Source organism: Crocodylus siamensis, chromosome 10, assembly GCF_052110815.1.
Source record: "Crocodylus siamensis isolate JL-2025a chromosome 10, ASM5211081v1, whole genome shotgun sequence".
NCBI lineage: Eukaryota > Metazoa > Chordata > Crocodylia > Crocodylidae > Crocodylus > Crocodylus siamensis.
Window position 1 is genome coordinate 72336628 of NC_143404.1, and position 14766 is coordinate 72351393.

Below are 14766 nucleotides of genomic sequence, written 5' to 3' on the forward strand. Positions count from 1 at the left end.
CCCGCTCCTCTGGAAACCTCCTGGGCATTTGCACAGACGTGCCCGGGCTGCGCGGGAGGGCGGCGAGGGGCTTCGCCAGGCCGAGCCCCTCGGAAGGAGCCTCCAGGTAGCGCGCAGAGCATCCCGGTGCGCTCAGCCCCGGCTCCCAAAGGCCACGAGCGGAAGGAAAGTCCTCTGGAGCTGGGGGGAGAGGTCACGTCTGCCGAGCAGGAATCGATGCCGAGGCAGATCTGGTGTCTGGCAGCGTTTGAATTGGTCCCGGAGGAAAGGGGGTGGCGGCCGGTCCTCCTGGGGACGAGCGGAAAGCGTGTGTCCGTTTGTTAAGCTGTTACCGCAGAAAACGAGGTGGAAATGTAGGTAGCAGGAGGCTGGAAAGAAACAAAGGTTCCCTGCCGCGGACGGCGGGGCCTCGCTTGCTCTGCCGTGGCAGTCTGGATGGAGGGCCGGAGATTAGATGCCCGGCCGCAAGCCTGGGCCGTCTTTCCCTCAGTATTGGTGCCTGTCACCCGTCGGCACCGGTTCTGGGGCCAGAAAAAGAAACCTCGCAAAGCAAGCGAAGACGAGCCGTGGCAGTGCCCTGCTCCCCGCTGCCCCACCGGGCCGGGGCCGTGGCGCCCGCCTGCAGGAACCGCTCCGGGGCAGGAGGGTCTCCTCGCTTTTGGGTGCTGGGGTTTCCTGGGGGAAGTGTGCACATGCTACAGCCATGAGCACAGCCTAAGGGGCTGGGATAGCGCCTGGCCCGGGATGAGTCCAGGCCTGGCTGTCTCCAGGAGAAAGGGTGTCCTCCCCATCCACGAGTGCTGGCGAGCCTGGAGCAGTCCCGGTGTAGGCAGCAGTAGGTCTAATGCACCCTGGTGCATCAAGGCAAGGGATGAACCAGGCCAAAAAAGCAAGGGGAAGGAGTGGGAAACCTGGGTGGGGGAGGGAGGAGGGGGAGCTGGCGGCACAGGTGAGGTCAGGAGCAGGTGAGCAGGGCAAGGAGGGGGCTTTCAATGAGCTGAAGGTTCCCTTTCTTATGCACCTCTTTTCTCTCCAGGATTAGCAGGAAATGCCCTGTTCCAGGCTGTTTGTGAGGAGATGGCTCAGGCCTGGCTCTGGAAGGGTCTTGCACGCAGTCGTTGGGCCCCTTTTTTGTTATTCAAACGGAGTGGAGGAGATGGAGCCATCCTGCCAAAGACCTCCCTGCCTGGGGCCTTTCAGCTTCCCCTTGGCAGTGTCTGCAGGCACCGGCTGAGCTGCTGCTGCAGCCTCTGCACCCAGAGGGGGAAGGCACCTGATGAGCCTAATTGAATGCTGCTTCCTGGGGTAGGAAAACCGAAACTAGCCCGGAACCAGCGCGGAGCTGCAGTCGTCGGCAGTGCCCAGCAGGGGCTGCAGGGAGGAAGGCAGAGGCGAAGGGAGGAAATGGTGTTTCCTGGGGAAACCCCTGCAGCTCTCCCTGCCCCCCAGACCCAGGTGCATCTGTGCACTGTGTTCGTGGCGCAGCAGGAGCTGCAAGGCTGGGTCTGGGTTCGAACCCGCCAGTGCTGCTGTCTCTGGGACACGGCCCTTGCTCGGGATGTTGCAGAGCCAGAGGTGTTTCAGGAAGCAGCTAGTGCTGGTCCCTTGGAAGCTTTCAATAGCAGGACTGAAGCCTTGAGCTGCTCCCTTCTGTCCTGGCTCTTCTACCACACGTGTCCCTGCAGTGCCCGAGCACCTGCTGGTAATGCACATCTAGCACAAGTTTTCTTCCTCTTCTCTCCAGGAAGAGAAGAGCATTTCAGGGCATTGTTTTGTCTCAGGGTGGTTTGCACGCGTGTTGCTGTGTGTCTGTGGAGGAAGTTGGGGGTCCTGGGATGTGCCTGGCGCTTGGCGTGGAAGGTGACAGCTTGTGACGGTCCGAGGCTCCGCAGGTTGTGTTCAGTGGGGAGGGCAGGGCATGGGGGCAATGGGCTGGGGCAGCTGTGGTGATAGGCAGGTGGGCTGTTGTGTTGTGTGTCACCTCCAGCTTTTCCAAGGCTTCTAGAGGGACTGGGCAGCAATTTCCAGCTGGTCGTCGTCAAATGCCTGGGTTGCTGTGGACAGGTTGGTGGGATCCTCGTGGCTGAATTGGCTTCATGCTGTTGGGTTACTTGACTAGGGCTGTAATGGTAGAAGATGGCACTGCGGGTATCCCCAGATGCCCCCCCCCCAGGGCAGTATGGGGGTGCCTGCAGCAAATCCGCATCTGATTCCCAATGCATGAATTCCTGTGCTTTGAAAACTCAGCCCTGAGACTCCAGGGGTGCTTTTCTTGCCAGAGTTGCTGCTTTTTGGCTCTTAGCAGCATGCAGAAGAAACAAGGCAGCTCAGGGAGCTGTGCAGCTGGGGAAGCAGAAAGGGGGCACTGGGATGCTGGCAATGGCCCTCCAAAACGCTGTGGCATTTTACAGCATTGGGCTAGAAGCAGCCTGGCCTGGAGGCCTGCAGGGTTCAGGGCTCAGTAGTGAGTGGCAGTGATTTGGGCCTTCACTGCAGACGGCTGCACTGAGGCTCAGCAGCCCCAGGGGCTGGGCTGAAGTGGGAGTGACGCTGGCTGCCCTCTCAAGACGTGTAGCAGTAACGGTCTCTGATGGGCCCAGGAGGTGACTCCCAGCTCTGGGTGCAGGTGTTGGGAGGCTTCTTGAGCTCAGGGCTGTGCGGCTCTGGGACTCCTCTTGCAACAGTGGCTTGGAGATGGGGGGTTGCCCTGCACCTAGTGACAAACCCCAACAGGGTGAAGGGACCTGGGCTGATTGCCTGGTTCAGACACATGCCCTGAGACAGGGTCCGGTGCCTGCACCACCCCAGCAGAGGCTTGATTAACCTTTCTTTTAATGATGGAGATTTCATCAGATCCTGGGGCAGCCTGGTCCAGGATTTCTCTGCCCTTGCAGTTAGGAAGTTGTCCCTAGTGCCCATCCTAAACCTTCTTCTTTGCAGCCAGTTCAGCTGATTTCTCATCGTTCCCCGCAGCGGCTGTGCGGGATAATCGATCCGCACCTACTTTTTAACAGCCAGTTACATGCTACATGGCTGGTGCTACACGGCTGGTATTACACCCTTCCGCATCCCCTTCCTTTTCCAGACTAAACACACCCAGTTCCTTCAACTTTCCCCCCCAGGATGTGTTTCCCAAACCTCCTCTCATTCCCGGAGCTCCCTTCTGGACTCTCCAGCTTGCAGCGCGGGGCCCAAAAGTGGACGCTGCCCTTCCACGAAAGCCTCCCCAGAGCCGAGGACAGCAGGCTACATTCCTCCTGCGATGCGTCCCAGGATGAGATGGGCCTCTCTCGTGCAGCATTGCATTGCATTGCGTTGCCGGCTCCTGTTTCCTTTGCACTCTGTTGTAAGCTTCAGCCCCTCTTCTGCCATCTCACGCGGCAGAGTCTGAAGTCTGGTGGGGGACCACGGGGTCTCCGGGGGCAGGACCTGACCTCTGGGAGGGTGCCTGCGTGTCTGTTCCTCCCAGTTTCCGTGAGAGACCTCTCGGGGAGAACATACCTCCCCCCAGCTGCTGGTGATGGCAGCCAGCAGGCCTTCGCTGCATGGAGAGTGGAGCGAGTCTGGGCAGCTCCTGGTAATTGTTCCTTTGGTCTGGAGCAAATGTGCTGGATGGGGAGACATTCACAAACCTCCTGTCGGGCGTTACTGAGCAGAGACTTTCCCTCTCATCCCTTTGTTCGGAGGTGGCTGTGCTCCAGGGCAAAGGAGGCGAATGGGCACTTGGCAGAGACGGGGGCGGGGGCTGGATCCCTGAGGTTTTGGGTCAGGCGAGTTTGTTGGATGAGGTGAGAGGAGCTCAGAAAGCAGAGATCTTGGTTGTTTTTTTTGCACAAAATGCAGAGGCCTTTGAGAGAGAGCAGGGATGGGGGGAGGAGGAAAAAGAGAAGGCCAGAAAAACCTGGGAGTCTTCTCCCAGGCTCTAGACCCCCGAGGCTGAACTTCCCCCTCGAGCAGACAAAGCATGGCCGGGTCCTGTACCCCAAGTCCCTAAAGACCTTACGATCTGTAAATGGGTAAGGGGTCGGGTGGTGCCTGGCTGGTGCCTGTGAGATCCTGTCCATCTCCCCCTCTCTCTCCCACCTTTTCTATTCTTTGTTGCTGCAGTTAGGGAAACAGCGAAACTACATGCACTTCGGCAGGCGTGGGGCAGGCTCGTGGTAATTCTGGAATCCATCACCTAAGGCTTCTTGATTTTGCTGGGTGGAGCAGGGCCAGGCTTTTGCTTCCACTGGCGCTGTGCACTCCTGGGCGGGGGGTTGCTGGTCAGGGCAAGGTGAGGGGCTGCTGCTTCTCCCTGGGCTCATTTCCCATCCAGTGAATTCACCCCCGGCAGAGGTGGGCTCTGGTTTGCTGCACGTGTGATTATGATGGGTGGGGGAAAGTGCTCCATTGTCCTGGCTGAAGCTTCTCTCTATAAGCCAAGTATTTAAATCTCCATGCACCAACATCTGGAAACAAGGCAGGGCCCGTGAGCTGCTGGAGCAGCGTGTTGCTATCCCTTGCTGGTTTGTATTTTCTTGCTTTGGGCTCATTCTGTCTCTGATGCCTCTTACCCAAGAAGCTCCCAGTGGCTCCGGTCTTGGTTCTCCTGAAAGCAGGTTGCAGCGTCCGGGGGAATGTTGCCGGGTGGTTAAACAGATGCAAAATGCAGCGTGGAGCAGTTGAGCTTTTGGTGTCGGTGCCAAGAGATAGGAGTATTTACATTTGTGTCGGGCTTTGTTACGGCAGCTGCAGGGTGGAGCTGGCTGGAGGGATGCGCAGGTGATTATGCAGGTGTCCAGGCAGGTGTGCAGTGGCAGGGCCCTGAGAGGGCCGGGTTAGTAGAACATAGGGAGGTCCCCTGTCTTGGCACGGGGATCTCCAGCTTCCTGGGCCTCCCAAGGTCCCTTGCAGCTGGGCTCATCTGCTGGGGCTGTGAGCTGGTATTTATCTAGATCTCAGTACAGAGCATGCCCCATGGATGTGGGTGCCCCCGAAACATCTTGGTGCCTTGTTGCTCTTTGTTCTGGACTAGACCAAGCCCGGGCAGGCCCCTGCACCTCGCTCTGTTTCTGTTCCACTCGAGCCCCTTTTGACTTTGGAGAGAGGTTTGCTGCCTGCAGACTGCAGGACTTTGCCCCGGTGGCTGTCTGGCCGGACACTTTGCTAGTGCTCCTCCTACCGCTGGCTTTGTCCCTGTCAGTGCCAGGCTGCAGGGACAACCTCTCTGCCCTTTTTTGCAGTGGAAACTGTCTTGGGAAGAGGCAATAAAGAGACTTTGTCTGCAGGTGGCTGGATCAGGTTAAGCATGTCTGGTGTGTGTTACAGCGGGGATCCTCCTCTCTCCTACCCCTGCACAAATCGGGAATAACTCTGCTGTGTGAAGCAAGATCTGAGTTAAGTTACTCAGATCATACTGAATGGGGCCGGATGCAGGAGGTGTGGTCATGTGCCATCTGAGCAGGAGGGGGTGTAAAAACCCGGGCCTAGCATGTATTAAAGTAGGGGGGTGGCGGAGTGGTGGGTCTGAGCTGGAGAAGATGGTGAAACGGAGGATGAGTTTGGGCTGGATTTAGTGGTCATCCCAGCCCGCCTGCCTGCCTATGACCCCTCTGGGCATGCAGGAGGGCTCACGTTCCTGTCTGCTCTTCCGCAGGCAAGCATGAAGAAAGAAAATCCTCCCAGCGATGAGATGGACTGCAGGGCCGAGCTGGTCTTCCTCAGCGGGGGCTGCGCCAACCCCACCAAAGACGAAGCTTCTCCCCCAGCTCTGGAAGCAAATGGGAAGCCTGATGCTCAAGGTCAGTGTCCTCTCATGGGCTCCCTCGCGCCCGGCGAGTCTGCGCGACCGTCCCGGCGATGCTGTGCGTGCAGCTCTGGCCACCGGAGCCTGTGCCAGGGCCAGGGTAGTGGGCTTTCTGGGGCTTGCCCAAGCTGTGCAGGTACTGAAGGCTCCCCAAATGGCCGTCCTAGGGTGCAGGTGCATCCTGATGTCCTCGCAGGGGAACAAACACGCTTGGTCCTGTTTCTGCCAACAGCAAGGGCGGTAGGAGCAGGATTAGGCCTACTGCACACAGGAGCGACAGGGTGGTTTGTGCTAGACGGCGATGCTGGGGATGCATTTCACTGGTGCCCTGTAACTTCATACCTGGCACTGTCTAGCCCTGGCCACATCTGCCAGTGAAAGTCCCGAACAAAAGAGCACAAACCATGTGGCCCCTGAGCCAGGTGCTGGGTTGGGCCCTGTCCCCAAGTCACTTGAAGAACTGCCGGGACCTGAGTGAGCAGCCCAGGGGGAGCATCCGTGTGCACAGGAATGCTGCTGACCCCCAGGAGTCTGATACTTAAGCTCCAGCTCCTGGATTCGTGTGATTAGACTGGAATCTGAGCTTTCATTTAAAAAAAAATAATACTGCTTTTAGCTGTTGCGTCTGTTGGGGAGAAAAAAAGCTGGAAAACATGGCCGAGAGGGAGGCTCAGTGCCCAGAGGATTGGTTACTAACCTGGGACTTGGGCAGCTGTGGCTCTGATGGTCTCCTGGAACACTTTTCACTTCCTTCCTCTGTGCCTCAGTGGCCCTATCTGTAAAATGGGCTCATACCATGTGCTGGGTAGGCAGAATGCTCGGCAGGAGCTGTGTTGCTGCACCTTAAAGGCTCAGGATCCAAGAGAGCAACAGTGACCAGCATTGATCATAGTCTTAACATCTGTGGCTCTGTTAATCCCACAACGTGCTGAGGCCTGGCTTGGGATTTCTGATCGCTCATGGTCCAGAGCACTCCAGAAGGGAGAGCTGAGTTGGGTGCTGCAGACTGGGGCAAGGTTTCTGCCCTGGGCACCTGGGTGAGATCTCCCTCCCTGCCTGCATCAGCACTGATTTGTGCGGTGCTGTTAAGGCGCGCGCTCTGAAACGATGGACTCACTGAGAACAAGCTTGCTTTGGTCTGTTCCTCACACAGATGCTGACGATCTAAGAATACCATCCCATAGGAACAAGAGGATAAGCAAGGAAGACCTCGCTAAGGAAAATCTGTCCTGGCCACTGATCCTGAGGGAGTCTCCGGAGGTAAGATGGTCCTTGCACAGAGCGTCGTGCTGCAGCCTGCGGCTCTGTGTTGCACGGTGTCCTAGCCTGGGAAACAGCCCCAGGACTGAGAAGGACGCAGCTCATTTGTGCAGCACAGCGAGTTCAAGGGGCCTTGCACTCCTTCACTTGTTACCCACACCCAACGTGAGCATACCTGAATGCCTGCTGTGGGAGCTGATGAATGAGGCCCACAGCTTCCAGGAGGCAGTAAGCATGGACTCTGTTTGGCTCATCTGTGCACTTGGCCAGTAGATCCATAGCAGAACAGCTGCAGCTTCTGCCTCGGATGAGAGAGCTTCCAGCATTGTTGCACCGCAAGCCAAACAGCACTTGGTTCTTGCTGAGCGAACCCCTGTTTATGGAGCAAAGAGCTCCAAAATGAGATGACAGTCAATACTTCCCTTCCCTTGAGCTCCCTCCCAGTGCCCTCGGGGGGTATCTGAATGCAGTGCGAGGGATAGGGTTACACTCCTTTGCAAGGGTAGACGGGCTTGTGGTTGAGGCCCAAGTCCTAGACTCTTGTCTTGGTTCTGCCCCGGATAATGTGTCATGCCCTTGTCTAGAAAGGGGAGGGCAAGTAACTCCCTGAGTGTGTTGCATGGGAAGGCACAAGCTGAAATCCTCCCACGGAGAGTGCTATAGCCGAGGGCCAAGAGTTTCTGGGAGCAGCAGGCTAGAAAGCAGGCGGTGGTGCCAGGGGCAAGCCTCTGCCTTTGCACGAAACTCAGAGCCTCCCTCTGGGGAAACCCCCTGCGTTTTTCTAGCAGTAAAAGCAGGAACTTCTGACATTTCAGACTGAACAATTCCTTGCTGGCCCCAAGCAGTGAAGCATGGTGGAGAGTTGGCTCTCTGCCCCAGCCGGGGGTCTGCAGATGCATGATCCCACCTGCCTGGAACCCTGTGTCAGGACTCCCTGTCCTCTTGGACTGTCCCTGCCATGGACTGATCTAGTTCTGTCTGGAAGCGACTCAGGCTTGGCTCAGATGCACATTCCCGAACTTCACTCCTCTGGGAAGAGTCTTGTTCCAGCTTCCACTTGCAATGTTTGCACGGCCCGTGGTGTTATGCACCCCTAATACAACATATTAGTAGGGGTGCACTGGTAAAGATTTTTTTTGCCCAATACCTATCCGATTATTAACCATCTATATCAGGCGATACTGATCCAATCACCGATATTAACCGTGGGTTGAGTCACGTTGGGCCAGGCCGGGCGGCTCAGCTCTGCCTGCCCCAGTCACGTCTGCAGCAGTCGGCGCCTCTTACAGCACCCACCCCAGCCCCAGCCCTCGGGACGGTGCGGCAGCCGCTCCGATCCAGCCTGCCAGTGATGGATGTGGGTATAACCGGGGTCACCCCGGCTCATGGGAGGGAACTGGGAGCCCTGTGGGCAAGAGGGAACCCAGGTCTCTGGGGGCCCCGGCCAGAAGGCATCATTATCGGAGAATATTATCGGCTATAAAAGCCAATATCCAATACTATAAACTTCCCTTTTCTCGGTGCTGATCCGATAGGCAACCGATATGTTGGTGCACCTCTACGTATCAGGTCATCATAGTGGGTCATTGTAACAGTGTCAGTAGTCTAATAATATAATAAATTATCTTTTTGTTCGGTCATGAAGGGCAGTGGCTGCTTAATGCAGGTGGAAACATCTCATCTCACTTCCAAAATCAAAATAATTTTTCTAGGATACAGAAAACAGCTGTTTCTGTAATTAGTGTGCAGGATTCTTACCTTTTCTTGTCCAAAGTGTCAAACAGATTCATTCTAACACCAACTGGAGACGCTTTGATCTAGAAAATGAGGGAAGATTTTTTTTTCCTGTAACACTAAGAACAGCTGCGACTTAATGACTTTTTAAAAAAAATAAAGGAACAGATTATTTTAACTGTCATGACATGTCAGCAGTGGTGGTGCTTAATATGAAACCATCAGCCAGGTAAAATGTTAATAGGAGAGCAAATTATACTGATTTTATTTTTAAAGAATTGAAGACATTTATTATTTTTTTATTTTGACATTTTAAAGCAAGGTTTTGATTTCCCCCCTCCCCTTTAAAGAGAGTTTCTGAAATGAAATTTGTTCTATTTAAAAAATTTATTTTAAATTGAAAATGTAATATTTTATATTTGCATACATATATAATTTAATTGGCAATTAAAACATTTTAATATATTTGCATTTAATAAAATATTATGATCTTGTGAAAATGCTGGTTTCTCTTAACCAGGATTTTTCATCACAAAACTGTCCTGAGAGTTTTCCAACAGGCTGTACTGCAGACATGGATTGAAAACCAGTTGCAAGAGCAATTTAATGGATGTGACTGACTTCTGCCTTGTGCTCCACATGTAAAGATGAATTTGGAGATGTTTCTGGCCACCAGCTTTCATGCTCTAGCTCTAGGAATATGGCTGGTGTTGAGTTTTGTGCACCGGGAAGGTTGCCCTGGGAGCTACTGCAGAATCGGGTGCTGTGCTGGACGTGCCTAACACGTGGAGTAGGTCGAGAGAGAGGAGTGCAGAAGAACAGCTTTCTTCCTGCAGAAGGAGATGGAGATGCAGATGCTCTGCCTCCCCTGCCCTGAAACTTCCAGTGGCCGAGACCCGCTGCCATCGGTTGCTTTGCTGTAGCCGCTTGAAGCAAGATCAGGGTCATCACTGATCTCAAGAGGCTAAGGCACCGACACGGGACACGACCACCTTTGGTTTCATTTTCTGGGTGATCAAATAACATTTGTGTCACTGCAGGTGTGCTGTAATAGAGATGGTGGAGCTGCTCTTTGCTATTTTTTCACTCCCCTTATTTCCCCCTTATCCATTCCTTCCTCTCCTGTGCTTCTGGTTGTGTGCCCCACACCCTGGACCACGCTGCCTCCCGGGACAAGCAATGGCACTGGCAGCACGTGCCTGCTGTGGTGACCCCATGTAGGGCTAGCAGCGAAAGCCCTGACCGCTGCTTGTTCTCTGTGGGCTACAGGTGCGACAGCGTGGCATGGCTGGCTGGGAAACCAGCCTGCGCCAGAGGCCCCCTCCTCGCATCATCTTCCAGGCAGGACTGAATTCCCAGGAGATGAAGCACAGGGAGAGCGACCTAGAAAGCGACAGGGAGGTTTCCTGCAGGGTAAGGGGTTGTGGGGGTTTGTCTTGGACGCAGGTTTGCAATGATGGAAGCAACCTGAGCCAGGGCTGGAGTGCTGGGCTGGGACCCAGGCTAACCAGTCCCAGTGTGCAGAGGCCTGCTGTTGCAGGAGTTGAGTCCACTCTGCTCCCCTTCTTGCAGGGGCCAGCGGCTTGTGCATGCTGCCTTTCCTTGCTCCCACCCCTCCTTGTCCCATCCATGCTGGCTCTAAGTCCCAGCCTGGAAGCATGGTGTACAAGGTCCTTGCAGGGGTGCTGTGTCACGGCATGGTTTGGGGTTGCCTCCATGCCCTGGGTGCTTGCCGCACTTCCCCCTTCCTCTTCATTGGCCACTCATGCCCTGCTCTCTGCAGCGGAGCACTAGGAGGAGGATGACCATGCAGCTCCGGGCTCCCACCATTGATTTCATGGAAGAGGACTCCAAAGAGTCATCTCAGAGCAGCAGCATGTCCTCTGGCAGCAGCACGCAGGAGGTCCAGAACGGCCAGGCCGAGCTCGGATCAGAGGAGAAGGACGGCAGGGATGTCGGGGAGTTGCCGGTGGAGTATCAGGTAGGGACCCCCACGAGCCCTGCCCTGGATGGCAGGTTTTGGGGTGCAGCTTCCCTTGGCACCCTGGCACAGGCCTGGGGCAGGCAGGGATGTCCTAAAGGGACAGAAACACTCCTGAGTACGGCAGACATCTCTTGGGCCTTTCAGTCTCTGGCAGGGGCTAGAGCTGAGCAAACTCTTTGGACTTTGCATCTCTCCTTGCCTCTTATGTCCGCTTCTCCTTGCCTGGTCCTACCTATGGCTCCTTTTCCAGCCAGGATGGCAGGAGACACAGGGCTGTATCAAGGATGTCTGCTGGCATGCAGGCAGCCTGGGAGGGGCTTGACGCAGTGCCAAGTGTGTGTTCTGCTGTGGGGTCTGGCCCAGGAGGGAACGCAGCCAGGCCTGCAGAGCGGAGGTGCTGAGTTAGCTCTCCTGCGCGCTGCTTTTGCTGCAGGGCAGGCGTGTGATCCAGCGGAGGCATGTGTGCCATGCATGCCGGGCTGGCTGCAAGCTGGGGCCTGGGGAGGGTGTGCAGTTGCGTGCACTGAGCTGCTTCATTGGGGGTGCTGCATGGTGGAGAGGGCATCTGGGGCTGGCGGCTGCTGGGGCATGGTCAGAAGCATGCTGGCATCAGTCTGTCGCATTTTGCTGGAGGCTGAGGTCCCTGATTGCGCAACAGATTTGCACAGCCTCTGGGTCTTCTCTTTTTTTCCTCCCCTGCCTGGGCTGGCAGTTCCCTATGGCTCTTTGAGTGAGGGCATCTCTGTTGCCTGCTGTCCTTCTGTGGGGACTCTTTCTCCTGGGCCTGGCAGAGACCTGGGAGCTGCAGTATGGACCCTGGCTCCACTGCCTAATACCCAGCCAGGAGCTACCTGCTCTTTCTTTGTTACACAGGGGCAGAGGGGAGGGGGAAGCGACCAGCTGCCTGGGCATTTTCCTGGAGCCTCTTCAAGATGTGCTCAGCCAGGAGCTCCGAGCCCTCCACTCCCATCCTCTGTAAGCATGGAGGATGCATCCCGCAGGGTCAGGCCTCGGGGCTGCATGCCCCCTCACCCCGCAGAGAACGGTGCATGCTCGTGCTGTGGATTCCCAACTCCAGCCCCATGGAAGATGCACTCCACTGGGAGGTTGACACTGGGGTTGAGCATCATGAGACAGGCCAGTAATGGCAGAAGGGGAGCAGCCTTGGCATCATCTGCTAACGCCAGTGCCAATGAGCGCATCTCTTTTGGTGCCTGCTCAGAACTGTACTGCTGCAGCCGCTGGGCTCTGCATAGCCGGGTCTGTGTGCGTCTTGATGACCGATTTTGCTCCCATCCCATGATGGGAGTGAGACCAGCACGGCGGCCAGGTGGGGAGCTGGCTCTAGGGCTAGCAGAGGCGGTTATCTGGCACATCCAGGCAAGAGCACCAAAGTGTCAGGGATCCGTGTGAGGACACCGCCTAGGAATGGGTGCAGTCCACCCCCTGGCCCGCTGCCACTAGCCCGGGATGCGGCCGGCTGCAGAAAGGCGATGCGTGTTTCGGTCCCTGCCTCGGTGTTGAACGCGAGCTTGAGGCCACGGCTTCCTGGCAGGCCGCTCCAATATATTTGCACGGTGCAGGTGAGGACACTGGCAGGAGCAGGCATGCCTGCACATTTATGCCAGCAAGCCAGCTGGGCTGGAGCAGGACAGGGCATGCAGTCCAGGCGAATGTGCCAGGGGGCTGGGCTGGGTGGGAGGCTGCCAATGCATGCCTGTCCCTCCTTGCTGTGCCCTGTCCTCTCAGTAGTGAGACAGGGCCTGGGTCTTGGAAGCAAGGAGAGTTTTCCTGCTGATTCTCGTCCCTAGGACCTAGTCCTGCAGAGCTGCTTTTCTCCGGTGAAGGGTATGCATGCGCCGGTGGGCTCTTGCTGGCTTTCCCCAGGGCCCATGCACACAGGGTGGCTGGCATTTGCCAGCAGACTGACGTTGTCCCCGTCTGCTTGCAGGATGGGAAGGACTTTGGAATCGGGGAGCTTGTGTGGGGGAAAATCAAAGGCTTCTCCTGGTGGCCTGCCCTTGTCGTCTCCTACCGGGTCACGTCCAAGCGCCAAGCCATCTCCGGCATGCGCTGGGTGCAGTGGTTCGGGGACGGGAAGTTCTCCGAGGTGAGTCCCTCAGCACGGGGCGGCTGGCAGGGGCCGTCTGGCAGAGAGGCCAGGCCGAGGGTCCCTCCAGCTGCGTGCAGCAGGTGGAAAACATCAAAGCAGCGGGTGGGCAAAATGCACTGGGGTGGGATGCTGCAGATCCTGTGCCCAGCTCAGCTCCTACTGCGGCCGCTGCCCATCCTGAGTCGCTTGTGGGGAGGCTGTAAACCTCAAGAGGCCGAAAGCCCCATGCCTGCGGTGCTGGGACGCCAGACCTTGGGTGGCTGGATGTCTGTGACCCTGGGCACCTTTGGGCCGGCTCCTGCTGCAGGGCTGCAGACAGGTGCCAGGTGGCCAGCAGAGGGCACAGGAGGCCCGTTGTCTGGATCCAGCCTTTCACCCTGCCTGATTTCCAGGCGGGGTTTGGCTTCCTTTGATAACAATCGGGGGAGGCGTGTTCCCTGCTGCCGGAGGTGCTGGGGGGGAGGTCTGTCAGTGCAGCCCTGAAATGACTGTGGGAAAGGAAGAGCTGGATTTTGGGGCTCTGTGCCTGCACCTGGGCTCTGTGCCTGCAGACTTTGCCCAGGACCCCTGCAGAAGGAGCTGGGGGATTGCATGGACTGTCACCCACCTGAGAAATGGCTTTGCTGCAGGTGCACAGAGGATGCACCTGCAGAAGACGGGGAGACGCCTGTGCAGGCCGGTGGGTCCTCACATCCACCTTGAACTTGGCAGGAGCCCTTGTTTGTTCTTTGCCCTCTGCCCCTCCCAGGGACTATCCCTCTCGCAGCCCGCCAGCAGCTCTGCTCCCGTCCGCTGAAGGTGGGGGGATCCCTGGAAAGCGGCCCAGGGTGCCACATCCCTGGCCCAGGGTGCCTCATCCCCAGCCCAGGGGCACAGTGTGATGCACCAGGTCACGGAGACCTAGAGGCTGCGTCTGAGAGGAGCTTTCCCCAGGGGGATGAGTGTGCTGAGTACCTGGATGCGCCTGGCACTCTGGATCTGGGTGTTAAAGCAGCCTCCGTGCACGCGGGTAACACCCCATGCACCACACAGGCCTAGTGACCCCAGACACAAGAGGGGGTTCGGAGCCAGGACACCTGGTTTTCTCCTTTGCTCTCACCCTCCGCTCACTGCGAAGCCTTGGGCAGGTGACTTGGGCTTTTCTCCCTTTGTAGAGGACACCTGGGCAGCTGGTGCTTGTGGGGGTGCTGCTGAATCTTGGGGGGTTTGTGACCTCCCGTGAGGTCCTGAGGGATGGAGTGAAGCACAGGCCTGAGGTCTCTGCTTCCTCTGGCTATCCGTTGCTGAGCATTTGTCGCCTTCCCTCCAGGTTTCGGCAGACAAGCTGGTGCGGCTGATAGCTTTCCGGCAGCATTTCAACTCCTCCACCTTCAATAAGTTGGTCTCTTACCGACGTGCCATATACCATGCTCTGGAGGTAATGGGGGCAGAGCCATGCTGGGTTGCAGAGTTGCTGGCTGGGTTTGAAGGGGAGGTGGGGGCAGACCTCATGTTTCTCAGGGCTCTGATCTGATCTGTCCCACTGGAAATGGGGGCAGCAAGTGTTCCCTGCTTCACAGTCACGGTTTTTCACTCGCGACCTGCAAAGTGCTTCGAGTGCCCTGGGGTGAAGCCTGCTTCAGGGCAAAGTGCCAGCTGTTGTGGCTCATGGTTGTCCTTGTGGAAAGCCACTCCCCATCTGCTGGCACCGTTGCAAAGCACAGGCCATACCGTGTTCTTCCCCCGGCAGGGACGGAGAGATTGGCACCAGAATTGCTGGGGTCAGGATGTGGTTCTTGGTCAGGTGCCCTCTGCCCCCGCAGCCTCAGGGCAGCGTGGGACGTGCGCCGCAAGGACCAGTTGTTCTCGGCCGATGATTGATGGGCGGCAGGTTCTGCGCTGGGTCTT

At 57.0% G+C, this 14766-nt stretch overlaps 1 protein-coding gene across 7 annotated transcripts in view; it reads left to right on the top strand.

Moving 5' to 3' along the window:
- The window catches only part of DNMT3B (DNA methyltransferase 3 beta), a 37558-nt gene that overhangs the window by 6687 nt on the left and 16105 nt on the right, over positions 1–14766 (top strand). For 6 of the 7 annotated variants that reach the window (XM_090020877.1, XM_090020880.1, XM_090020876.1 and 3 more), the window contains 6 exons: positions 5639–5783; positions 6942–7048; positions 10052–10195; positions 10566–10763; positions 12718–12876; positions 14189–14296. In XM_090020877.1, the coding sequence (XP_089877003.1) occupies positions 5639–5783; positions 6942–7048; positions 10052–10195; positions 10566–10763; positions 12718–12876; positions 14189–14296 (861 nt within the window). Of the gene's footprint in view, positions 1–981; positions 3578–5638; positions 5784–6941; positions 7049–10051; positions 10196–10565; positions 10764–12717; positions 12877–14188; positions 14297–14766 lie in introns of those variants that run through there. The other variant, XM_090020879.1, reaches the window with a different exon arrangement.